The sequence below is a fragment of the Phasianus colchicus genome, chromosome 6 (genome assembly GCF_987193195.1).
Source record: "Phasianus colchicus chromosome 6, bPhaCol1.hap1.1, whole genome shotgun sequence".
Lineage (NCBI taxonomy): Eukaryota > Metazoa > Chordata > Aves > Galliformes > Phasianidae > Phasianus > Phasianus colchicus.
In genome coordinates this window covers 39269717-39297392 of record NC_143441.1, presented here as the reverse complement: position 1 = coordinate 39297392, position 27676 = coordinate 39269717, and the positions used below count along the sequence as shown (strand labels likewise).

Sequence of the window (27676 nt, the reverse complement as noted above, 5' to 3'; positions counted from 1 at the left end):
TGTGTTGCACAATAACAAATCCCCTTAACAGTAGTTGATGTAGTTATTCTGAAAAAGGAAGTCCTCACTCACTTCTTAGTATCTATTCTCTTAAGCATAGGAAATCTTGGAGCCAAATAGAATTATATTCAGTTAACACTCTTAATCTGCATGGCTTATTGTAGAATAGCAGGTTTATCCTCATCTTATGTGATGACAGGTGTTTTTTTTACTGTCAGTGCAATATGAAGACTTGAATGTTTAAATCGTATTTATTTTAATGCCATACTAGTTCTTGATATGGCAGTTGGTTGCAGTAAGCTTTTGTCCAGGATATCAAATATCTATCTGTTGAGAGGACTACAGTAGACAGGATGGTTCTGAAAACTAAAAGCAAAATTTAAAAAAGGCTATTTTGACACAGCTGGATGAAATCGGGAATCTGAAAAGTACTGTAAGGATGCAGGCCTTTTTTGTGTGAATTAGAGCCTACTTATAGTTTGATTTTTCTTTTCTTTAGTATAATGCTTCACCACAGCAGCAAAGAGATATAATAAAGAGTAGGAGTCTGGACAGGAGGCTTCAAGAACCAATAGTTCTAACAAAATGGAGGCACAGCACAATTGTGTTGGACACCAACGATAAGGTAGGAGCAACTTAAACAGCATGCTGCAATGTGAACTGTTTTCGATTTATGAAGTATTGAAAAGAAACTGCCATGTTTGAATTTCTGAAATCTTGTTTTTATGTTTTGTATCACTGTTTGATAACATTCAGAGAATCCAAGGACTGCTTGATAATTTTGCTGTTGTTTCTTTGTCAGTGGTAGTTTTATTCTTGTTAGCCTTGAAATGCCTTAACTAGTATTAATTCAGACTTTGATGTTTATAGTCATTTTACTTATAATTGGGAATTTCCTGTAATTCAGTTCAGGCTTTGGAAAGTAGTTAGGTTTTAAATTCAAGAATTGTGAATGTGGGCAAGGTTCCCGTATCAGGTATATCAATATTTTATTATTTTAGTTGAATTATTTAGGTGAATATTTTAGTTGTAGGAGACACTAAGCATGAATCCACTTTAAACATGGCAGATGAGTAGCCGAAGTATTCATAGAGTTGAAATAAAACTTTTGCTTACTAAACCAAAAATTCTAAATTAAAGATACAAATAGTGGTGTTATGTAGTGAGCTAATCCCTTTAATGACAGTTCTGCTAATCTCCTTTGTAATATGCGAAGAGGAAAAGTTGTGCTTGATTACAGCAGGGTTATAATGTTGTTTAAGGGCAGAGCACAGTACTGAAAGTGCTAAAACGCTTGGTTTTAATTCGCCTCCAGAGCTGAGCTGGGAGTTTAATCAGGACAGAGCTGAGTCAGTAATAACAAAAGCTGTTTTCTATGCGTTCTTTGTGGCATGTTCTTGGTAGTCTGTTCGGGACTATCAACTAACAGATGCTGATTGAGCAAACATGGGGACAGAGCCTCGCCGTTGTTCTTCCTCTGCCTGTCTCTTTTTTGTCTGATTTCTATTACAGCCATTTCTACTTGCACTGTGCCATTCTGCCAGTTCATGTGGAGAGCTGATGTAAACAGAGAGGAACTGAAATTGGTGTTGTAGGGGTAGTGAATGGCTTGCTGATTTTTGTAACTTCACAGTAGTCTGACCCAAGATTCATGGAAACAGAAATGCATCTTAATGCTGAAGTGTTAGCACAGGCTACTGACAATAGATGCCAGCAAACTGGCTTGTAAACTTCCATTTTGTAATATACAAAATATATACTGATGTAGATATACATCAGTATATTTATGGAGTATTGAGAATGACCAGTATGTGTGCAATTACACATGCCCATGCCAAAGACAAGTGGACAAAACACAGTAGTAGTAATGAAAATGGATCTACTGCACAGGATGCTACATGCCTGACATGTTACTTCTGGAATATCCCAGTGGTTTGTGTTGGAATGGAGTGTTGCAGAAAAGGAGGCAAGTGAGTTACCATGAGTTGACTTAGTTCTTCAGAATAGAATTTATTAATTTGATTTTAAGTGTTGGAGCTGTCAGTTTAGAATGTCATGTAGTGCAGAGGACCCAGGGATTGTGCTTGGCTGACAACTGCCCGCTCTGCATCTAGATGCATCAATTTAGCTTTAGCAGTTCTAAGGTTTCTTTGCCTTTCTTTGTCCTTCGTGTTCCTCTTAAGCATCTTTATGTATCAAATGTGTTGTCACCTGTGTTTGAATGGCCAGATGGAGTTCTGCAAAATCAAAGCTGGAGTCCTCCAACTTCATGTAAAGTTTGCGTTTTACAGGTATAAACACTTCTGTTAGCAATAAATTAAAATTTTGGCCATACTTTTAAAGGAAGATTTTTTTAACAAGATTTAAATTTGCTTTGGAGTGGCTTTTATGTGACTCAATGTCAAATGAAGATGCTCGTGTAAAGCATTGATGAGGTGGAGCTGCTTACTTCAAGACCCAGTAGTCTAGTACCAAGACGTTAAGCCCAGTGAAACAAATGTGCAACTGTACAAATGTCCAGTGTAGTAACCAGGAGAAATTGTGTATAAACCACATCTGTAAAGTCTTAAGTCAGTAGCTTAAAGTTACTGCAGTTCTAACAGCTTTAAAAATAAGCAGGCATCATGCATTTGCTACTGATAAGGTGTCTGTATGTAATTTCATATAAAGCACAATGTTCATGCTTCAAGAAAATTAAAAATGTACCATGAGTGTGTTGTGGATGGACAGGGATACCGTTCATTTGTTTAGTGCATCAATGCATCCATTTTATTATCAGTTGTAGACACGCTGTTACATGTATTGCTTAGAGGCAGTGTGTGATAAAGGATTAGCTAATGTCCACATGTACTAGTTGTCTTCTTCCAAAGCTGCTTAGTGCATGAAAACTATGGAATGAAATAAAGATAAAAACAGCAACTGGTTTTTCGGGTGGGTGGTTTCACCAACACCAACTTAGTTTTTTAGCTGACACCTAGGGAAGCTACTTTTTTAATATTCTCCCTGTTGCTTTCCTGAATTTGATCATTTTTGTCCTGTGAACATCTGAAAATGTGGAACACTTTTAGTCTGTCCTTCAGAATGTTGTTATTATTTGAAAGTACAACAGTCGAAGAGGTAATGGTAGAGTCCAAGTGCCACTTCTGTAGGCAGATGTGTTAAGGATTTTAAAGTGGAGGTATGCAGGGAAAAAAACAAACACTTCTGTTCAAATGGAAGCACAGAATTTGGGAGAACTATCAAAAGAATTAAAAGGGGGATGGGGGAGAAATGCATGAGAAGTAACAGAGACCAAATGCTGTTTTTCTTCTATTTGAAATTCTTTACCAGATTTTTATGGGGTACCTCTGTGCAAAGCAGTCAATACTCAGAGGAAACACACGTGCCTTTTTGGTTCCAGCATTTTTTCTGGTTTTCAGACATATTCTTTTGCTCCATCATTTATGTCTAGTTTAGAAGAATGAATCTCTAGAAAGTTTTGGTCCTTTACTATAAGGAAATTAACTGCCATGACTCACAAAAGTTAATAGAGCTGGTATATATTTTTCTGTGTGTATAGCTATTTTTTATGCTGGTCTTAAATTGATTGTCCACACAGAAGCATAATCTGTTCTTCGAATTTTGTTTTACACATGGTGCCTTGTAATATGTTTGTATTACAAACATGCTTCATAATGGTGGTTGCAGTCATACAAAGAAATCTGCTTCTTAATATGGATGAAAGCTTTGCTTTAAGCTGATAAAGTATGTATTAACTTTTTTCTTTCAAATGGGTACATGCTTAATAATCTGGTTTGACTGGGCCGTAAGTATTGTAAGAAGACTGTTTAGTTAAGCGGGTTTATGATACAAGTATTTCAGAATATCATGAATGCTCAGCCAAACCTATTTTTGTGAGAGCAGGGGGGAATTGGAAAGTGTGCCTTTAGGGGGTGAAAAAGGTTTTATTTTTTAATTAAAAAAAATTGTGAGAAACCATAACTTATACTGATTATTTAAATTCTATAGGAATCATCAAGTTCTTCTAAGGCCAGTTTTCCTGAAAATGAGTCCTCTCCTTCTTCACCGAAGCATCAAGCCACAGTCAGTATGGAAATTATTTAAATAAATAGATGTTGTAGAAACGTGCTATTTGTGATTAGATAATTGTCAGTAAACTTGCTTGTTGTTGAGGCAACAGAATGGGATAGAACTAATGACACTATAAAAGGAATGTATTGCATCCAACTGTGCTTTCAAAACAAAACAAAAGGATATTTGATTTAAAAACAGCTTTGTGAGAGTGGTGAATGTGTAGCTTAGTTGTGTCAAATTATGTAGGATTGACTTTTTCCTCCAAGTCACGCCTTCATACCTGGCAACCTGGTAGTTTACAAGCAGAAATAAACTTTCTGTATCCACTGTGCTTATCATCCTCATCAGTCACTAGTAGCTCCTACAATGTGATACCTTTATTTTTCACTTGTTTTCATCTCCTTGAAAAGATGTAGTAATCTTGAGAGCCTCATATAAATAAGCCTTGTCTTTTGCTTTCATAGAATAATGGGAGGAAAACTTCAACTTGCTAAAGCTTTGTTACGAATGCTAAACAGATTTTTTTTGCCTCAGTTGAAGTTTTAAATGTGAACATTTGTTTGATCTTGAGATATTAGATTTTGTAGCAGAACTTGCTACTGGCTTTAAACAATAGGGAAAAAGAAGTCTGTTCTCTTTAGCTGTCTCTGAAACTTAATTTTACAAAAAAGAAGTTGTATTTTTGTGTTTTATTTAGACTTCTCTTCCCCCCAGTTAAATATTACCATAATTTTCTCCTTAGTACCCTCTAGTGTTGCTGTTAAGTAAGGCATGATGATATGCTTTCCAAGTAGGTTTTTTTTTTTTTTTTGGAACATTCCTAACGGTTCCGTGTGCAATTTTTTAATACCACAGAATATTTGAGAAAGTGAGCATGGGTTACCCAGTCAGTGAGATTCTGTTTTTGGAAAATAATATATATTTTCACTGGCTTGGGAAAGCACTCTGACTCAGTAGAGATATTAGATTAAGACGAGCAATTACCATAACAATATGAATCACCAGATAAATGCTATCCTTGAAAACACATCTCTTGTTTAATGTGAACCACATAAAACATGCAAATAAAAACGTGTAAGATTCATGAAATGCAGCTCTGTGTCTCTGATAAACACGTATCAGAGTCAAGTTTTCCTCTTCTGTGATTATTCTGCTGTCTGCTTAAATTTGAGATGTTCTCTCTAACATTCTCCTCTAAATATCTTGTATTTTCAATGGATCTTAAATTGAGGACGTTTTTGTTATGATAAAGCTAATATAGATCTTTTCCCTAGTTGATTATTTCAACTAATAGATTATTTATTAAATTGGGAATTGTTAAGAGAAACACAAGAACTGGTGGGACAAAGCTGGAGTGACTGGAGATTGTAGAATTTGTTTGTTCATTTTGAGAATAGTGCAAATTGACTATTTCCTTTTTATCCTGCACTATTTTTTTTAAAAATATTTCTTATTTTCTTATTCTTGCACAGAAACTAGAAATATGCACCCCTTTGTAACTTAAACGTACCCTTCTTGTTCATTGTTGTTCTTTTTCTGCTTTTCACTGCTTGATCTCCAAAGTTGGGCAGTGGCATACAAATACAGATGATTTTCATTCACAGTGCATAATTAAGTAGCTTAAAATTCTAATCTTTCACTTCAGGTTAGGAAAAAATAGGACATGGAATGTTTTGCTCATCTGTTTTGAAAACTAATATATTAATATTTTTAAGCAGTTCAGGAATGATGTATTTAAAATATACAATTACTTGAGTTGGAAGAATTCTGTTAAAGAATTTAGGTTGTTTGTCAGATATCACCTTTTTTAATGAAAGACTAAACACAAAATTACTATCAATATATCAATATATCCTTGTTTAAAATTTCTGCTGTATTGTACCACAAAAGTTTTAAGTTTTTTTTCTTTTAAAGAACCTAGGCCCTATGGAAGGAAAGCATTCTACCTTCTTAATGGTAATTGGTATACTGTAATATTTTCTCATGAAAAATCTCAATTTTACTGATGCTGCATGTTTAAATATACTTACAGCATTTTCTTGAAGTTACAGTGCTGGCAAAGATGGCTTGTTGCCAGATACTGATTGTTTGAGGGGATTGAATTCAGTGATGTGATTGCAATAAAAGCAAATTTTCTTTTTAATTTGTCTTATTCCATCTTGCAGGGTCAAGAGAAGTATGGATTATTGAATGTGACAAAAATTACAGAAAATGGAAAGAAAGTTCGGTAGGTCTTGAACTTTAGAAGTACGTGTACATATGAGTGGGCAAGATATTTCATATTTATCACTGCTAATCTACCTGTATGTGATGAATAGTCTCATTTTTAGTTTCCTCTTTTTGCTTCAGAGGCAGGCACCTGCATTATAAATCTAATGTAAAACCAGCTAATACTGACTAACCTAATTCTAGTGTTTGCAGAGTCAGTACCAAATAGTGTCTAAATGCGGTTTTTTCCTCCGATTTAATTTAGGTTTACTTTTTTACCTGTAATTTTTTGAAAGGGATTTTCTTAGGTCTACTATTGTGTATATGTCCATATCAACATTCCTAAATTTCTGAAACATGAAGCATTATTTTTTTTTAAGGATTAAATTGTTAGCACACAGCTGATCTTTCAGAGACCCTCTGACGTAGTCCAGGGCAGGTGGGCAGCAGATCTGATCTCCAATTTGGTTCCCCAGAGCTGCTCCTAAGAGCCTAGTAGGAAGAGGTGGATGGTGGCTCATACAAGCTGCTGCTGTTCCACTATACCCTCATCACTTAGGTCAAATCTGTTTGGAATCATTGATCTGGATTATTGGGTTGCTTTACCAGAAGGATGCAACGTGACCCTTCTGTCACTTTGAGAGCTGTTCAATAATAATTAATGTTTAGACAGTGGGAATGGATTGTTAGAGCTTGTAAAGCTTTCTATTTTATTTTATTTTTAACCTCAGGGCAGATATTCTGGCACAAAAATTGTCAGACAGCTAAAGAACTGATTTGTTCCTTTTCTGTATTTTTTTTGGATGTGTAACAAATATTTTGTTGCTGGTGTAAATGAGCTTATTGCATAAAAGTGGGACACGTACATCCCAGTAAGATGTGATCAGTCAGTTTCAGAATTATGCAGTGCTTTGGCATAATCTCCTTAGTACACAGTAGGCTGAGCATTCCAGATTAGCCCTTTTGAAATTATAATTGTATGGCATTCCTTCTGGTGAACTACTCCCAGTACTAATTAGGTTTGTTTGATTTAGATTTTGATGGTCAGGCTGGGACAATTAACATATGTTCACTTCTGCAAATATACAAGCAATTAAGACTTACTGATGGCACTAATGACTATATATATGGTTAAGTATATTAACATGCAAGTCAGCTGAGCAGCAGTAACACAGCTTTAGTATCTGCTTTTAAAGTCAATTTATTATGTTTTGCTTACAAATATTTACAGAAAGAATTGGATGTCATCCTGGGCGGTATTACAAGGTTCATCACTGCTGTTCACTAAAACCCAAGGAAGTGGAACTGGCTGGGTAAGCTCTGCAACAAGGCCTCACCTTCTTTTAAGTATTGATATCATAAAGCACAACAAATTACAGCCCTGTTGTTTATTGGTCTTAAATACCAATGTGTGTGCACAATTAAAAAAAAAAAATAAATTGTATTGTTGTCTTACTGTTTAGTGATGGCTTTGAACTTTTGTTTTATATCCACATAATGTGTGATAAGTATTTGCATCTATTTTGAAAGAAAAATTTCACACTAAGATGATGACAATGATTCTTCAATATTGATATCATTTCTGGTTTTATAACATAATTAAATTGGCTATAATTCTGCTACATTCCTACATGAATCAACATAAAAATGGTTTGTTACCTATGGCTTGCTTACTATGGAAGTCTGATACTAAAAATAAATGTAGATCTCCTATGATAGCTAAGGAGAGATCATAAACAATTAGTTATTCCAGGATGTTGTCACACTGATAACAACAAAATTGCATCTTGCCCAACAAAACTTCATCTTACCAATGTAAGCTATGCTGCTTTGCTGATCTTTCTACTTGACTCACTTTCTGTTGCTACAGTTCTTTTTGGGCAGCAAATTGATATTGACTGTTCTTTTCCAAAGCTCTGAGTTTTTTTTTTTTCCTGCCATTTTGTTGCTGTAGCAGGGGTGGCTGCAAAAAAGTGGGTAAGCTTCCTTGAATAAAAACAGTGGGAGTAGCAGAGAATGGAAATGGTAAAGTTGGACAAGGTGGTCAAACAGGTGAAAAACAGTAGGGAAGGAAAAAACAATAAGGATTAGAAGTATGAGATAAGGTGAACTGCACTGTTTGTTGTAGAAAGTGGACTGTGTAACCTAAGGAGATCTGCCCATTCTGAATGTGGGAAAAGGAAGAGGGTATGACGCACGTCAGAGGTCAAGCACAGAAAAATGAACTGAAACATGTATACCTGAAAGTTACTGACTTTCCCACCTGTAAATGTTGGAATGCTAGGTAAATATAGTTAGTATTATTCACAAGTGAGAGAAATAATAATAACAAAAAAAAACTTGTGAACTACTTTTTCATACATTAACTTCACTGACAAAATATATTGAAGAAATATTGGAGAATCTTAAAAGGTGAGTTTCAAAGCAGGAAGTGTTTGGATTTGGGAAGCTTTAAAACTTACTCTCGTCTTCTTTCATGCCCTTCAGTCACGGTCTATTGTTCAGTCAAGTCCATTTTTATCATCCTACTTCATGAACTGGAAAATTCCCAGCCATTCAGGGATGCAGTTTGATATTTGGTCTCTGTGCACAAAGAATACTATTATTTCTTTATTCTAACAAAATTTTAATGCTCTTAATCCAAATTGAACAATTGATGGAAAAAAGCAAAACAAAAACACAGCACATTAATTTTAACTGTTTATTATATCACTGTTCCTGATTGTATGATACAGTTATTAATGAATGTATGCCAGACTGAATGATCTGTTTTAAAAAAAAATAATAATAATAATAGTTGTGTAACTCTGCTTGGCTGGGGAGACCAGTGTTAGCTGTGTTATACCTTTCAAGTAGTCGTTTAGTGGAAAAAAGAAGTTACCAATTCTTTTGATAATCTAAGTGCAGCAAAAGTATTGTGATCACTATATATATAGTAAGAATATTTCTGCATGAAACTGTTAAATACTGACAGTAAGCATAACTTTATTCTGTTGGTACTATTCATATTTATAATTAAATTGAGAATGTCAAGGGAGAGCATCAACTGTGTGCATGTTCACATTTGCCTTACTCAGCATATGCTCTTTTTCATCTTTGTGCACAAGATTTTGGGAGGGATATTAAAAATTCCACCTCTCTTGTCAAAAGCTTTAATCTTTATCAGTGTTTTAATTGAGTAAAGTCAAGTCTGCGTGACATGGGAGAAGAATTTCCTCTTCACTTCTTCATCTATCAGAAGAATATATTTTTAGCTATGTCTAGTAATTGATGTTACCGTATCATTTTTTGTGCCTTGTTTTGTGACTTCATCACTTTTCTTCCTTTTTCTCATCAAGTCATTTTGCCAAGGGGGCTCAATCCCTGAGCTCTTGCTCTCGCTGCTTTCTTCTTGGAAAAATGCTCTCAGTCGTCGACCTGCTGTCACCTATGTAAACTCTGCCCAAGTTTCAGCTATCAGTGTATGTGTTCTTGTTGCATGCCTCTTGTCACTCTAAGGCCATTTGCCACTAATCTTGAAAGTAAATTTAAACATTCCAAAGGTTGTTAAGTTTTATCACTTCAAATAACACCTCATGTATCCTGTTTGCTATTTTTCGAAGTTTTTTCTTTTTTTAAGATACAAATTAACAAAAGTGTATTGCAATAATGCTGTGGTTGTTTTAATGGAACAAAGATCATCTGGTTCATCAGCACCTGATTTATAATCCCAGATTTGTCTAACGTTTGAACCACTAGTGTCTTACCTAATAAACAGCATGATGTGGTCGCATTTTGTTTCTTTTTAACAGGTACTATGTCTAATTCTTTCTAACAGAACTAATTCAGACTGTTTTTAAGGCTCCTGTGGTGACTTTGATACACTGATGTACATGATATTGGTTAATTTCAGCTATAACTGAAATAAAAATGTAAATGTTATGCATTAAAAAAAAAGAGCTCAATGGTGTTCTACATTCAGAAAGCTGATATAAATTTGTAGAACTCCTTATGTATTAGTCATATTTTGAAGTGTAGCTGCCAAGCTTGGATGTACCCTTTATTGGAAACTGAAAAAATGTTGGTAGCTAATGTGGTAGTTTCATGGTGAAAAAGAAGAAAACAGTTAAGACTCTTGTTAGAAGAAAGGAACAGGTTTGACTGGCTATATAAGCAGTTTTTAATGTCTTAGTGCTGATTATTAATTTAACCAGCATCAACCAAAAGCTTTCACAGTAAAGATAATATATATAAATACCTCTTATATAACATTAAAAGCAATGTATCACTTCCTGACTTTCTGAGGACTATAATCTGGTGGTCACTATAACTACATTGCTATCTCACCTGTGTTCCCTGCAGAGTGGAGAGAGTGCTAAATATTTTGGATTCTGTTAAGATCCTTGAAAATGTGAGACTTCTTGATTACCATGACTCTATTATTATTATTTTTTGTAAGGAGGCAGTAACTGTAGGCTTTTTCACTTAAACTAGTGCTAAAAATGATGCAGCTTTTTTTATTTCTGTCCAATGAACCTGTGTATGTGGAAGCCACGTAATTTTTATGCATTACTATATTCTTTAAAATGCTGTTTTCTGTAAGGGAAATAGTGGATTTCATTCATCTCTTTCAATTCTTTCAGTATGTTGAAAGCTTTTCTCTTTTGTTGTGGATGAGATGTAATAGCTACTGATGGATATTAGTGATGGGGCTTCAAAAAGAAAAACAACTGCAGCAAATAGTAATTGCTTGAAGGATTTGTTTGTCAACCTTATGTAATAGCTGCATTTCTTCAGTGTTGGGTGTGCTGACCAGAAGTGAGTAAACTTCCCACTGAAAGATCTAGGAAATAAGTTCTCTTCACAGTTCATGTGGGCAAGCTCTGTTTACTGTATCATAGCACTCCTTACAGCGTACAAGAGTGCTGTATGTACACTGCCATAGTTCATCAGTATTGCACAGCTGAGTATACAGGGCTCAGCTGATAATAATGAGAAATGTTTGAAATGTAAATACTTCCAGTAGATTTCAGAAAAGCTCTCTAATTCTGCTATGGTAAAATAGAATGTCTTCGTGTTTTTCCTTTGTCTTGTCCAAGCTGTAAGTTCTGAAGTTCTGTTACCAGTCACAAAGAAGCATCTGTCCCTTGGCAATATTTCTGAAGAAGACATGGAATTAGAAAGTTCTATGAAACTGATTAGGAACAGAATTATGAGACTGGCTGATGTCATTTGTGTTTCCCAATGTCTTCCTATACATAATAGCCAGTTCAGTTTCCAAAAAAAGCTGAAATATATCCCACTACAGGCTGCGTGGTTTGTCCTATGCATGCTCCCATGATGTGGAGACAACTCCTGAAAACAAGGAAAAGTGTGATTCTGATGTCAGCACGTATCTCCAAGGCAGTCCTTATGCAACTCAGCATCTACATCTGAATGAAAAAAATAAGTCGTTACGCTTTCCAAAAAGGAGAAATCATCTCTGCCTTGAAAATTGCATAAACTCGTCCCCTGACTACTTCTTTTTCCTAGAAAAATCTGTCAAAAGAGACTCTAGGACAACTTACTATGTTAGGGCTTTTCTCAGCACCATGTTCTAGACCTCTTCCCTCTTTCTGTTTCATTTCTGTTCTCTGCCACTTCCCTGACAGCGAAAATGAGAACTGCAGTCAGAATTGGGAGTAAGGACTGAATGTAGCTTGACCAGTGCTGACCTAGCAGTGTGCTCTGTTTTCAGGATGCTAAAGGGACAACTTTTCTTATTATTGCACTCAAGAAAACCTGTGTGCTTCAGGAGGATTCAGTTGCCTCTAGCTAACCCTTGTAAGCTGAGCATCTTTGCAGCCTTGCACAGGGTTTGCTCCTGGAAGCTTTTGAGGAGGAAAATGGTGGCTGGCCTCTCATCTCCACACATGCAGGAACAGATAACAACCGTGGCAGGGAAGCTCATAGGAGAGACTGAAGGTTAAACTTCTTTCTTCAAGGAAATTCTAAGTTTGTGATGAGTCTGTGATACGCAGGTATATCAGAGGTGCTTTGTAGAGAGGCTTAGAGTGTTTGCTTGGCTGTTCCCCCCCCACCATTAGCAATATCTGGCTCTTTTTCTTCTTTTTTGGGGGGATTGTCCTGTGCTTTTCAGATGTGCTGAAGGTAGTCAGGCTTAAAAAAAGAAGAAAAAAAAAAGAAATGGATAAAGTATAGTGGTGTTTGAGGTAGCAGTGGGAGCTGCCACCTGGAGTTCTGCATGCTGGGGCATACCAGAGGGCAGCAGGGAACCACTCCTTGTGGTCTAAACACCTGTGGCTGTTGTTAACTGACCTCACCCATTGCAGGTCATCTCCTTTGCTGCTCAGCATCATGGGGAAGGCATTGGTAACAAATCTCTCATCTTGCAGAGGACTTCAGCTCTAGTCTCATGCTCTCTCAAGTGGCAAACCCTAAATGTTTTCCAACATGCACTAAGGTTGTTGTGAATCTATTTGTGAGCTGGGACTCAACCAAAAGCTATTAAGAAACATCCTTAGATGAGAAATCTGAGAATCAAGATAGAAAGCAGGTGGTTTTTTCAGATGTTAGTTGACATTGTGTAAATTGGAAGTATTCTTTCATTCTGATATTTCACAGGTTAGATTGTTTCATTCTGATCATCATTTAATTGCCCTTAGGAATCAGGCAGGAAGATTTTGTAGCTGTAAACAGCCTTTCTAAAACACAGTTAGCATTAATTAACATCCTTGCTGTGAATTTAATCAGAAGCAGCAGATTAGTTCTGTTTTCTGAACTGTGTTTTCTCACCTCAGGTGTGGTTGTTGTGGTACAGACTGGAAGCCTTGTGATGTTTGCAGCAAGGAGGCTGTCCTGAAGCTCGGGTCAGCCTGAGTGTTGTCACATGAGCACAAAACATATATACTTAAATTATTATTATTATTTAATAACTTGAAAAGAACCTTTGTGATGGATTTGATGCTGCAGACTGTCCCCAAATGTGCATCAATTTTTTGTTCTGCAGCCAATTGACTTAATGCTTTCTCTATACATTAAAAACAAACAAAACTTACTAACAATTAGCTTTTTGTTTGTGAATTGTCTTCCTTGAGAAATTATACTTTAAAGCTGTGGGATGTAGACTGTGACCCTGGTAAAAGTACTTGACTATAATAGTATCTTCTTTCCAGAAGATACAGCATAATAGTACAAGTAGGAAGTAAAGATAGCTCTTATTCATGCTGTGTTCCTCCAAATTGGTTGAAGGGTTAATAATGGGTTTAATGCTTGCTTGTTACTTGTTTTTTAGAAGCTAGACAGTGAAATTGATCTCTGTTTACTTACTAGGGTATGCTAAAGGAAACGTACTGAAGGAACACTAAAGGAAAATACTGAATAGATTTAGTATTGAAAGTGTCATTGGGATCATTTAAAAAGAAATTTTGTTCTGAGAATGTAAAAACTGAAGACACTTGAGACTTTCGACAAGAATCAAGCTATGATCAAATTCTCTATAGACTTCTACCACTTTCAATAGGAACAAGTCTGCTGAAATCTGATCAGAATTTAAAACTACTGGAATTTTAAAATCTGTAGGCTGAGCAGTTCATAATAGGCATGAATAAAGAGTTTTTGGTGCTTTTTTTTGTTTCAGTTTTCCTGGTATTAGGTTAGTTTATTTGTGGCAGGATACTGTGTTTGCTTTAAATAGTGTAGGCTGTGAATCAAATGATAGTGTGTTACATTTAGGAATTGCAAGTCTATATATCTTGGAAGCTTTTGTTATTTGTATTTTTTTAAAAGTTCGTCATCATTGTTCCTTTTTTTTTCCAGAAGTTTGGTGTGAATCAATCCAAGCCAGAATTCACAGTGGATCTCAAAGGGGCATTGATTGACTGGGCTTCAAAGGACAAATCCAGCAAAAAGAATGTTATTGAGGTAAAATATTTTACTTAAATGCAAAACTGTAAGCATTTCAAGCAACTTCAAAAATTATCTCTAAACTTAGTTCAGGTTTTTTGCATTTCTTCTCTTTAAATCATACATTTATGTACCTGCAAGAGATATCCATTCTTAATATATTTGTACAGGATATACTTTTCAATTTTAAGATGACTTACTTTGTGCTTTTATTGATTTTAGAGTAGTTATTTATCATCTGAAAGTTGTGCCAGAGACAAGTTTAACTTCATGTAATTTGATCTTGGAGTTCTAGTATGTTTATCAGTTCTGATGACATCTTTTTTTGTTTCTTTAAAGCTAAAAACCCGCCAGGGAACTGAGCTCTTAATTCAGTCTGATAATGACAGCTTCATTAATGAATGGTATAAAGTCCTTAACTATACCATCAACAATCAGGTAGGTATTTGAATCATGGAGGCTCTGATTTCAAGGTAGTATTTTTTTTAGCAAAATTTATGTAATTACTCCAAGTAGTTCATATACATCTTCATTTTGTCATTTTCTTGGGAATGGGCTGGGGGTATGACGATTCCCAGTGATAAGAAATAAAATTAAATTGTACCAAGGAAGGAGCAGTGATCCACTGGATTAAGAACCAGGAGGTATGGACTCATCTCCTCAGAAATGAGCTGCTTTTTTCTCTCAAGAAAAGAGGGAGTGAAAGGGAGGGCGACCAACAAAAGAATGCTTGCTTTAGCATCTGCTATTGCTGTTCCCTTCACACTAAATTAAAGTGCGAATCAAAAGCCGAGAGACCTAATGCTGCACAGGGAAAAATATACCTTATCTTGACCATCTGATAATTTGAAACACTGAAAGTTTCGGATACAAAAATCAATCAGACCTGAGGCAAACTTAAGTTTGAAGAAAAACCCTCTATTGTAATAGTAGCTGTGAATGTTCTCCCTATGATGGCTGTGGCTTGCTCAGATGTGAAGCCCAAAAGAAGGCTACAGCTTAGATTCATGTCTCTCACCTCCCTCAGGGAGCTGTTATGTCAATATGTTATATAGAAGGTATATCTGTGAAGGATATCTGCTCTATTTTTACACACACAAATTTTGAAGTTGTTAGATTAGACTTGATCCTTTTTACAAACCTAAATTCTAAGTGAGATATTCAAACCTAGGAGATTAGAAATTTAACAATCCTGAGAAGCTTTGAGGAAGAGAATCCTGTTCACATGATGTCAGTGGCAGTTGGATCCTTGGCAGGAACATTAATTGAATGTTTGAATATATTGACTGTTGATGTTTTAAAGTCTAGATGAAGCTTTTGAAAAACAGTAAGGAATGAGGATTGTTTAAAGCTCACGTCTGCTGTGCAAGTTAAAGTGCAAATTAACTGATGTTATGTATTGAGACCAAAGGAAGCTTTCTTCTTATTTTCTGATGGAATGCAACGTAGGTATGAGGCAGCAAACAATTTCTTAAACTTCAGCATCTGCCATCATACAGCAGCATGATTTGCATTTCCATTTAACTGTGGGTTTTTTATTCTTTTTGAGAATATGCTGAAAGAACATTAATCCAAAGAGCAAGGCTTTTGGACCCTGGTATAGTTACTCTGTTGGACTGAATTCAGCGTGTACTTTGGCAGAGGTCTAATTCTCCAACTGACAGTCTGTTTCTATCACAGAAAACTTACACTAGAAGATTAGAAACAGGATAAATGTTGTAGAAATTGATTTTGACTGTATCAGTCAGGTGCTTCTGTTGCATATCACGTGAATGAAACAGCTGATGTCTTCTGAATTTGGGAGGAAGAAAAAAGTTGTTGTAATTAAGTTTTTGTCTGTATTGGGTCTTATGACCAAATACTTCTCAAAGTTACTGCCAGCAAGAGTGAAGATAATTTTAGCATCTAGAATTCTGGAAAGAATTAAGTGAAAGGGAAAATAAAAGTATATTGTAGAGCAGTCTTCATGCAATGCATTTTTTAATGGTATATTCTGTGAATTGGTAAACTTACCTTTATCTTCTTAAATGTAATAGGTAGTAGAATCCGATGAAGCATTAGAAGATGAGGTACCAGATTCTCCTGGGGTGGAAAAACAAGACAAAGAAAAAGAGAATAAAGACTCTAAGAAACTTCGTTGTGAGTAGAAAACTTTCCAATAATTGATTTTAGGAATTGAAAAAAAAAAAACAAAAAAAAACCCCTCGTCTTCACTCGTGTGTAAAGAGAAAAGAATTCAAGAGGACGTTTTCCATTTGGTGCCAGTTACTGACTTTTATCTGTGTTTTCTCCTACTTTTTAAGTATGATTAGGAAAACAGGCAGTACAGAAATAATCTATTCTCAAGGTATACTCACTTTTGTCAAATGTATAGAACTAATTGGATGTTTTCTCTGACATAAATTGTTTTCAATAAGAATCTCTTTGTCCTTGTTCAAAACAGATTTGGATAGTTTTACTTTTTTGTCCATGGTACAGCATCTGTAAATATTTTCACTGTTAACTTACACATCAGTTTCACTAATTGCTAACCCTATATTGGATCACTTACAGAAATGAAACACTTTTAATCACACTTTCAGAATTTGGAAGAAATTTCTTCTAGCCACAGAAATTTTTCTTTGCAAAGAAATATATTAATCAGGCAGTTTGTTTTGTCCTTTACTTCTGGGCTGTATGTAAATTGTAAGGAAGTATTTATTTCATTTAAAATGGTTGGTGAGAGTCAGGGCTAGTTTTGAAACATAGCTATGTTTTAAATTCCATGTTTATTTTAAGTTACTATTTAGTTATTTTCACAGACAGCACTTGGTGACAGATAGCATCTTGGCAGTTTGAAAAATGGATGCTATGTACAAGAAATTAAAAAAAAAAAAAAGAAAATGTGGATGCAATGTGAATTTGAATAGTTTCTTTTTTTTTTGTGCTCTGTATTTGCTGTCGAATTTCTTTTCCAAGGAACCAATGTTAAAAAAAAAGTTGTTTTTGTGAATATTCATATTAAGCGTATTTTTATTTCCAGCGGTGAAAATACCTGGCAATATAGATGCCACAGATCAGAAAAAGACCAAAACGAAGCTCAAGAAGTTTCTCACACGACGACCTACATTACAAGCTGTCCGTGAAAAAGGCTACATTAAGGGTAAATGAACCTTTTTAACAAAGGAAATAATTTGAGAAACTGAATTTGATAATTCACGTGTAAAATGGGGTTCATGTTGTCTAGTTTTAGAGTGAAACATGAATGTAGCTTGCCTAACAAGTCTTGGATAGTGAAACTGGTGATTGTTTGTTGTTCTTCTGAGTCTTCTGAGCAATTTCATCCCATTATTGGCAAAACTGAAGTGGAAAATGAGAGCCCAGGAGCCTCCACGGACTCAGCGCTTCTGAGCTAGAAAGTGCATTTGGTCTGCTGCTCTGAGCTGGGAATTTTGTATAGCCAAATAATCGTTTGTGCAAATAAGGGAAAGGAAGATTGTCCTTTTGTTACAGAGCTGAATACATGCTCATGTTTTACAGGGGTGTTTTTAGTCTGGATAGAACCAGAGAAGTATGTGCCATCTCTTTAGAAATGAAATGTTTAAGCAGAAAAAGGATGAGGCTAAAGGAATCTCAACTCCAACATCCTTTTTCCCTAACCTTTTTTTTTTTAATGTATACATTTTTTTGGAGTTTTTTTTCACAAAGAATGAGTTTACAGATATTATTGGATCCAACTTATGAAATGATTGATAGCTTAATATATACTTCCATCTATCACATTTGTAGAAACTCTGAAAGAGAACAGTTTTTGCACAGGTCTAAATTAATGTGATTGTGTAAATTTCTTTTTGGTAAATCCTGGTACTCACTGTAAAACTTAATTTGTTTGTGTGCTTTAGCTGGACTCGTAGGTGGTGCTCTACTAGGGTCAAAATAGCAGATGGGTAGGCAAATATCAGACCAAATCTGACTGTGATTTGCCTAACTGCATACTTTAACAGATGTGCTTCTATTGCATGTAGCATTTGATATATTTGTGTATCTGCAAATATAATTTAACTGTAAGTTATGAATTTTTTGTTTGAAGTAAGAAGGCATTTTTTCCAGACTTTGATGTTTTGCCCTGCTTTGCAGCTTAGAATTCATGTGAATTCTCAATGACGTAACTTCTGACATGAGCAACAGTAAATGCTAAGCCGAGTTTAATTTGTACACGTGCATGCTGATGATTGGATTTTTAAATAAAGACACTAAGGAACAAAGAGTTTGTTTTTATTTAAAAGCATGATGTAAACTTTAAAAGTTGGATCTGTACTGTACAGTTTTACATTTACTGTATGAGTGAAAAATACAGAAGTTTATCTGAAGCCCAGTGTACATTGTGGCTGCTATTAAGCTTAGTAAATGAAAGCTTGGCAAATGGAATACGAGTTGAAAAAATGAAAAATTTTTATAAAACACCCTTGAAACAGCATGCATCAAACTGAGAAGTGGCTGTGCTAAACATTTTTTACATGGAAAAACAGAATTACAAAAGCTGCTTTAAAATTGGGGAAACAAATACGGTTCTCCTGTGTGTGGAAATTGTTATGGTCAGAAGCAGTTGCAGCAAATAATTTTGTTACATAGTAACATAGTATTTTCTTGTCCTATCTAATCTGCATTGTTTTACCTGCTACAGCTGCTTGCTAAGTCTGCCTTTCTGCTGCGTGGCCTTTTTCAACCTTTTGCTACTACTGATTCTGCTTATACAGCTGGCTGTTTGAGTAGGAGCAGCAGGAATGAGATGTTTTGGGGCACTGGCCTTTATGCATACAGCTAATAATACCAGTTTTCTTACTGTATAATTGGTTTGGTGTGCTGTTTGGATTTCCCAAAGCAGTTATCAAATGCAAATGTTGTTACTAAACATGAAAAATGGGCTAGATGCTATGCATGGTTCAAATGCAAGAGCAGTTTCTCTCTTGCTTAAGCTCTGAAGTAAAATGTATTAAATACTGCAAAGATGGTCACTTACATGCTGCCTTTTAAAAGATAAAATAAAACTTTCTTCCTTTTGAGTCTGAGCTTTGCTTCTCTATTTCAAGACCCTGTTTCAGTCTCAATGCATCTGAACTTGGGATGTCATCTGTTACTTGGGCATGAAACCATGAGTCTGGGGAACGTTTCAGTGCTACCATCTGATCTGAACAAGAGGAATTAACGTGTCGGTGAAACACACTAAGACTTTACAACATGTTCTCTGCCAAAGCTGATTTTCATTTTTGCTTTATGTTATGACAGAGAACACTTCCACTGCCTTTTGTGTAATTTTGAGGACAAGACACAAAGTATCTGAAAAGATGGACATTGTCCATAAGTACTTGTATTTGAATTGCAACCTTGCGGCCATGTTGCCTATGTGTAGTCGCACATGCAGTCAGAGCTGTGTAAAGGTCTGTCTTTTATGTAGTTGTTTCAGAACTTAAATGTGTTAGAAATTAAGCTCTATATTGAAACCTTTCTCTGTAAATGAATATGTAATGCTGGATTAAACAGTAGGTGTAATGGAGAATAACATTTTTTTTTTCTCCCTGAATGCTTTCATTGGAGTTAAAATTTTTCTGTTCAGATTTTTTTTTTAATCAAAGATTATGGTAAATGTACTTCATTCCTCTCTGGAGTTCAAAATACAACAGAACATTTGAATCCATTAAATTTCTCACTGCAGTAATGACTGTATGATTCTTCTAAGTTTTGTTCTGATGGATTAAAATGATTTCAGTACCAAAAGTTCCTCCCTCCAAGACTCATGTTTGGGTGACTGCTGACACTTCTTCTTTCTGGGAGCTGTTGAGAACTCTTTTCAGAACTTTACTCCCTTTCACTCTAATAATGCAACAATTGTATCCAGTACTTTTTGCTCTTTATAGAGGTTTGTTTTAACCTGAACTAGTTCTGTCACTCGAGTCCTGTTCCACTGTAAATCAGTCTCTTTACTTGGTTCCAGATCAAGTGTTTGGTTCCAATCTCACCAGCTTGTGTCAAAGAGAAAACAGCACGGTGCCAAAGTTCGTGAAGCTGTGCATTGAGCATGTTGAGGAACATGGTAGGGTGAATTTTTTGTTTGTCTTTAAATCCCTCTTGCTCATCACACTGTCTAATTTTGAATGTTTTAATCCTTAATGTGCTGTTGATTTGTTAGAGAAAATAATCTGACGTGTCTGTAGGTAATGAGTTTTTGAGAGTGGGAAGGTAGGTGGAATCCAGTCTGGGGAGAGGGAAGGAAATCTTACATCAGAGGAATTGATCTACTTCAGTATCTTTCAAGTGAGGAAATTGCTCAACAGCTTTTTGGCAGTAAGGGTCTAAAGGAGGAGAAATTACAAGAAGTCATAGAAGTGCTTATCTCATCAAAGTTTTGCTGCAGGTGAAGAGAGACTTTCAGAAGTTACATGTGACGCTGTGGGCTGTCTGATACCAAGGATTTATGCAATTTTTTGTTGGAAATTTCTTGGTTGTAATTCCTGACTTGTCTGTACTGTAGGTTGGGCTTCCTGCTTGTCTCTTGCCATTGCTCAGATGGTCTGTTAATTTGAGAATATAATCTTGAGATCAGGGTGTTTACAAGGGAATACCAGAAGTGAATTTTAAGGTATTTTCCATGGAAACTTCTTAGGATTTTTTGCAGCATGTTGTCTTCTTTCTTAATGCTGTTGCCTTGTGTCCTGGAAGGGAAAAATTAACTGCTTCCATTGTGATACTGTAGGTCAACAAACTGAACAAACTGCCACCTTGTTTGTAACAGCAGGCTTCATTCCCATTTGAGGTCCACAGTTTGATAGAGAGGGGCTATTTTTCCTTTTTTTCTAATTTTTTATATTTTAAGACAGCACTCCAGTGAAGATGGTGGTGAAGCTCTCCCTTTTTAAATACCTGAGGGAAAGCTGATAGAAATGAGCAGCTTTTTTTCCTACTTCAACTCTTCTTCCTTCCAACACACATCAAATCTATTCTTTTTGTAAAGGAATGGCTAAGGGATTATGGGGAAAAGGGATATGTCAGATGGTGCTGGTAACTGTGCTGTATTGCATCAGATTACTCTATGAGCTACAGGGACTGAAGGTATTCTGGCAACACTCACCCTCTCAGGGGCACTGACTCATTCGCTGTATTCAAATGGCATTTCAATTTAATTCTTTACCTGCTAATCAATTTTGACTAATTGCAGTAACAACCACAGAGACAGTTTTCTTCTTTTCCTGGATGAGTGTTACAGTACTGTAAAAGCAAGGGCTACTTGTTTACTTCTAAAGGATGTTGGATAGTGAGTATGCAGGCACGTTGTTCCTTCTAGCAAACCTGGTCACTTGACAAATTTGAGATGCTCTCTTATGTCTGACTTGATATTTCTTAACCATAAATTAAAAAATGGAACATCCACAAAATACTTGGTTCTTGCATGTTGGACTCTGCATATATCCCTCCCTCCACCCACTAAAAGCATTTTAAATGGTATCTCCAGTCTTACTGGGAAAACTTGAAGCCATTACCTCATTTACTACTATTCTTCTGCCTAGGAAGCTTTAAAGATTACTTTGAGCTTGATACTACAAAACCTTTTTCAGCAAACTAAACCTTCTCTGATGTGCCCTGCCCATCAAAAAATCTAGAGAAATATTTATTGCCGAACCAAGTGATCGTTAGCACAAGATTAACTGGGCTGCTTTAGGTTTTGATTTTACAGAGTAGACCTGTGAGCAAGGAGCCTAGTGACTTCAGAATCTGTATGCATGAAAGATTAAAATTGGTTTATCCCTTTATTTTAGGATTAGATGTTGATGGCTTATACCGAGTTAGTGGTAATCTTGCAGTGATACAGAAGCTAAGATTTGCAGTCAATCATGGTAAGTTTTCATCAACTACATTACAATTGCTTAGCTTTTCAGATTGCTTGAAGTTTGTAGAGAACTCATGAGAAATGATTTCTTAATGTGTAACTGCAGCTTTTCCTGAGAAACGATTGCCATCCTTAAGGTTACTTCAAAATTGCAGAATTTAGTGTGTAAAAAAACCCACACACACAAAACAATGAAACCACCAAACCCTATCAAAATAAACAAAAAACCACCACCCTAACAGCCTGGAGGTTTGGTCTTACATGGAGGTATTGCTAGAGCATTTTTCTGAAGAAAGGTGGTAATAGAATTCAAGAGGGAAAAAATGGCTAAAGAACCCCAAACTGCATACCTTTATGGGAAAACAAAATACCAAGCTTCTACTAGTGTTAAACTTGTAAGTTAATGTTTTTTAGCAAGATTAATATGGGGATTGTTAGCTTGACAGTACACTTGTGTATAAAACCTCTTTATGTATCTGTACTATAGTGTTTGGTTCAGGGGGAATCAATAGGTAGCCTGCAGCTGGGAAGATGAACAGTGGCTCATCTGAACACTATGATTTGTCATTTCATTCATTTCAGTCATTTCCTGATTAATCAGGTCTAAAAGTAAATTCCGTGTTACCTCCAGAGTTGGGATTCTTCTCTGGAAAGCCTCCTTGGTAGGACAGCTGCATGTAGTGCAGTAGGCAGAGACTGACTGCCTCTTTCCATACAGTTCTGAAGAGAACCTGCTTCCAGGTTGAGGTGGAATTACTGTTGAATTTCATCTTGTTGGTTCCTTTCGGAGTAGTTTGGGACACTTTGCATTGCTGCAGGTCTCCCAAGGGCTGGATTGTTGACAGTGTTTTAGCCCTTTGAAGAGAACATGCAACGTTGCTGTAATGCAGCCTTATGAGCATCTCAGTATTTGAAAAGTATTCTCCCAGCCACCTATAAATGTAAAAGGTTTCACACTGTTGCAGCTCTGTACGCAGCAGTGAAGAGGCTGAAGCAGGATACCGTCTTCCATATCTTAAAAGCAATAAACATGGGAAAGAAAAGGAGTTAACATTTTTTAACTAGGCCTTTATAGTTAAATTATTAACATGAACTATTCATTTTTTTCTCTCAGATGAGAAACTTGACTTGAATGACAGTAAATGGGAAGATATACATGTCATCACAGGAGCTCTAAAGATGTTTTTCAGAGAACTGCCAGAGCCACTGTTCACTTATAACCACTTCAATGACTTTGTCAATGCGATTAGTAAGTATGGAAAGCAGTTCTGTGCTTTTGATAGAAGTTCTGCTCCTGCTCAATAGGAGCAATTTGGTTATTGTAGAATGTTTTGGTTATAAATGTTTGCAAGGCTTACCTGAAATTCTGTCAGCAATATGCAGGCTGCCCAGGAGGTGGCAGCATACTCTCTGGTATCAGCCCTGCGAAATCAAAGCTTTTAGCCCCAGCCTGTTAATTTTTATCATGAAGGTTTGTACAGAATTACTGAGGTTTTGTTTCTACACTTCTTCCTTCTGCAGAGCAAGAACCGAGACAGCGTGTCAATGCTGTTAAAGATCTAATCAAGCAGTTGCCAAAACCAAATCAGGACACTATGCAAGTACTCTTCAGACACCTGAAGAGGTAAGAATCAGAGTGAAAGGCTTTATATTGCCAATACTCCCTTAGAGCTAAATAATCAAGTTAAAAAAAAAAAGGAGGTGGCAGTGCCCACTGCGCTTTTCTTATGTATATTGCACTTGATAAAAGCAATGTATCAGTCTATATTTATACAAGCTTGCAGAGCATCAAGAGGACGGTATGTGGCATTATTGTGATGCTTACTGTCTTATGTTAAAGAAAGTGGGAGGATTTCAAGAATAGTATCACAGAACAAAACTTTTTTTGTTGAGAAGGGAATGGCAGCAGCTCTGTGCTAATAACAAGACTAGTAGTCATTAAATATAATGAATAGTCATTTGCTTTGGACTTCTTTTCTGTCACCCCATTACTCTAGCACTGATACATCTTCTTTGTGTTTATTTTTCTCCCTTTCAGAGTTGTAGAAAATGGAGAAAAGAACCGAATGACCTATCAGAGCGTAGCAATAGTTTTTGGTCCAACCTTATTAAAACCGGAGAAAGAGACTGGTAACATAGCAGTCCATACAGTGTACCAGAACCAGATTGTAGAATTAATTCTACTGGAATTGAATGCTATCTTTGGACGCTGACATTTTCATGGAGTGGAAACTGGAAGTGGAAGTGATGGGTTGGAAGCAGTATTCCATCAGGAGGAAAATCTCTCACTGTATATGATGTATTATGTTTGTGGACCAAGAAGCAACTTGATTTTTGCACTTTTGGGGGAGGGGAAAAACAGGAGAAGTGTTTTACCACTTTAATGCAAATTAGAGACAACACTTTCCTTGTCTGGATTTCTTTGAAAAATTCATTGTAAAAAAGTGAATTTAAAAGTTTATAGTTTGCCTTTTTTTTTTTTTTTTTTTACAGTAGCATTTGAAAGTTACAGTATAGGTTCATACACTGGATTTCTTGGAGAGTAAAGCTCTTAATCTTAAACTGGATAATCTGGAATTTAACCTTAAAATATTCCCACTTGGTATGGAAAAGTTCTGTGAAAAAATAATCAGTGAAGTTCCATCTTAGGCATGTGTATTACAAGAAAGCACGCTATGCAGGTCAGTATGATGCTTTTCCGAGGGGTTTCTGCATGCAGTGACTGTCTTAAGCTAACAGTTTGGTTCAGTTATTCAGGTCTAATTCCTCACATGACATCTGCTGTCCTTTTTCATTTTTTTCTCTTTTTTTCCCCCAGCGACCTTTCTGGAACTTTTTAGTTGCTTTATAGAACAGCATACTATTGCAAACACTGAACTTGTAAGTTATCCAGCAATGGATATTTGTCTTGTGGCATAACAAAGTCATATTTGATACATATGTTCATTTTTTCAGGGTGTTTCCTGAGCTAGGTTTTGTGTTATACTGATTTACAGCTAAAACCTAAGTAAATACCGACTGTAACACTGTTTTGAGTTCTTGGTATAATGCTGTGGTAGTGGAAGTTTCTTATGTAAATACAGACTGTCCTTTTGGTTCTTGTATATAATTCAGTTCTTGTATAGTTTAAGAACGTTCTAGTCACACATTTCTAATGATGGGTAGAGTAGCTGCAGTAGCATAACGTTTCCAGTCTATGTCTGGGTTTCAGCATTGAAACAGGTTATGGAAAGGGAGGGGGGGCCTAACTGTGTGCACTTTTAGATATTAATTACGTTTGCGGGCAAATAACTGTAATGCGAATGGTACTGGAAAAATACTGAGTGTGCTTGCTAAATTAATGCACTACAAGAGGAGCCTTTCAGGTTATTTAATATGTACAGGATACATTAGAAAAATATATTACAAATTCTAACATCTACAAAAAGTGAAACTCATGTTCTGATAGAGAGAGGTTTGATGGAATCCATGATGCTAAATTTAAGAGTTTCTTTTTACATTAATGTAGAATAATTTGTAAAATTGGTTTTGAAAGATTTTGTTACAGGGAGCACGGTCTGCTGCAGATTTTTTTAAATGTATTTTTCTAGACTAACTGCTGTATCTGAAATTTGTTATGTCTAACCTGAATAAAGAAAACCATTAGTTATTTTGGAGTTTGCCATTCCCGCTTCAGACAACGTGAACCCCCTTCACACAGTAAGACTGACACGTCTTGTTGCTTAGCATGGATACTGCTTGCAGCAAGGAGTTGTTGTGCCACATTAAGAGATGAAAGCTTACATAATAACCTGACAATTTTAGGAACCTCCGTTCCCCTTTCTTTAACAAGCTAAACACTTACTTTAAGATTTGTCGAAGACAGAAGTAATTTATGGATATAAGTCTGCAGTCTTTTAAACATCTCAGCTCTCAACCTAACTTACAAGTAGCAGATACATTGGGAAATAACTCACTTTCACTTTTAACCTGCTGTATCCTTCTCACGACGGAGTTCCAGATTCCTGCAAAGGGAATGTGTGGAGAAGTACTGAGATGTAGGCAGATGAATGGTATGAGAATTTCACAAGCATAAAGCTTGAACGAGAAGTCTTCATAGATAAAGGAGAAAGCAACTTACCTTGTGGCTTTCTCACTGTTTTGTTGTGGTAATGGTGAAGTCTTGTGGTTTGTTGCAAAGCAACCTGGGTGAGAATTGTGATAACTACATCTGTGTTGTCTTTTCAGCCTTCTGTTAGGCTTTCAAACAAGAGCAGTGCTGAGTGGCAGACGTGCCCCATCTACCAGAGAATACAAGCAAAGTTGAAATCTGTTGTTGTAGATTGTTGAAATCCCAACTTCAGCTGTAAAATAAAGAATTCCCATCGCTAAAGGAGATAGATAAGCTGTATGAGTGTTTCTGTATTCAGAGAAATAATTCCTCCTTAGAACCATTTGATAACCAGGATGAACATCACATTTTTCCTTGTATTCCCAGAGAATAAAGCATTTTGTTATTACAACACGTAGTATGGTTTCGTGCAATGAAATTGTCTTGAGTTTTAATTGTCTCATTTGGGAAAGTACTCCTTAACTGACAGTGGTGCAGCCAAACAGTGCCTGTTCAGGAAGAGGTGGCTGCCCGAGCTGAGGGTGTGCTTGAGATACTGCATGGCAGCACGCTGGGATTCCTCACTACCTGAACTGTGTTGTCTCCTTCCCGCAGTTAGCTGTTATTTCCTGTAAAAATCAAACCCAGAGTTCTGGACAAATGTGGGGAGGGAAAGCAATTTGTGTTAGATGAAACAGAGCCTGAACTGAGGAATATATGAAGCAGATAGGATTCTAGCATAAAACCTGTTTTACAGCAATATAAACCTTTGCAATCACAAAGGGACTGGAGGTCTCATGCTTTGCTGCCAGTTCAAGTCATGTTGCAGTAACAGCTGCATGCCTCTGCAGTTCAGCTACATGGTGGTGGTACCCAGCCACTCTCAGCCTTGATCCATACCAGGAAGGAGTTTCTTCTCTTTAAAACTAGAGGTGAGCACACAAAAAGACAAATACGTGGTCGTTTCATGTTGAATGGACTGTTTTTCAATCAAAGATGTAAGTTGGTCCCCTCAGTGCTTACTGCTGACACCCCCCTCACAGACAGCCGCACGGCTTCCCTGTGCACCGAACCCTCTGACAATCCTCGGTTCTGGCAGCATAAGAGAGAAGGCAGGCTGTGGGTGCTGTACCGTTGCTTCATTCTTATGCAGAGCACTGGTATTTTCCTCTTAAAGGGGACGGCTTTATTTAGCCCCGAAGTAATGATATTTTCAGAATCAATCGGTGAATTCATGAGCGGGCCGCGCAGCGCCCATTCTGCTGGGGCGCGGGGGGAGGCTCAGCATGTCTGATGAGGAGCGGAGAGCAGCTCTGAGGAATCTTAATTAGCCTTCACAATTGCCAAGTTCTGTGGGCCAGCAGCTGGTAGGGCTGGATCGGCCCTTTCTCAAAGGTAGCCCTATGTGATTGTGTGACTTAAATGAATTTTTTTTTTCCATAGCATTCTTGTAAACAGAGCACTTGTAAAACAAGATCACGCTGTGTAGCAAACCAACATGAAAGACGTGCAGAGGGAGTTGGCCTCCTGGTCCTTTTTATTTCCTTGAGACTTAAATG

At 36.5% G+C, this 27676-nt stretch overlaps 1 protein-coding gene across 10 annotated transcripts in view; it reads left to right on the top strand.

The window, feature by feature from the left end:
• The window catches only part of ARHGAP12 (Rho GTPase activating protein 12), a 71226-nt gene extending 44658 nt beyond the window's left edge, over window positions 1-26568 (top strand). For 4 of the 10 annotated variants that reach the window (XM_090143071.1, XM_090143065.1, XM_090143074.1 and 1 more), the window contains 13 exons: window positions 500-625; window positions 4009-4083; window positions 6240-6301; window positions 7514-7595; window positions 14080-14184; window positions 14506-14608; window positions 16207-16305; window positions 17189-17308; window positions 20138-20236; window positions 21957-22034; window positions 23142-23276; window positions 23549-23651; window positions 24066-26547. In XM_090143071.1, coding sequence (XP_089999197.1) covers window positions 500-625; window positions 4009-4083; window positions 6240-6301; window positions 7514-7595; window positions 14080-14184; window positions 14506-14608; window positions 16207-16305; window positions 17189-17308; window positions 20138-20236; window positions 21957-22034; window positions 23142-23276; window positions 23549-23651; window positions 24066-24240 — 1362 coding nt within the window. In that variant the 3' untranslated portion in view covers window positions 24241-26547. Of the gene's footprint in view, window positions 1-499; window positions 626-4008; window positions 4084-6239; window positions 6302-7513; window positions 7596-9620; window positions 9744-14079; window positions 14185-14505; window positions 14609-16206; window positions 16306-17188; window positions 17309-20137; window positions 20237-21956; window positions 22035-23141; window positions 23277-23548; window positions 23652-24065 lie in introns of all 10 variants that reach the window. The other 6 variants (XM_090143075.1, XM_090143072.1, XM_090143066.1 and 3 more) reach the window with 6 other exon arrangements.
• Window positions 26569-27676: the final 1108 nt, after the last annotated feature.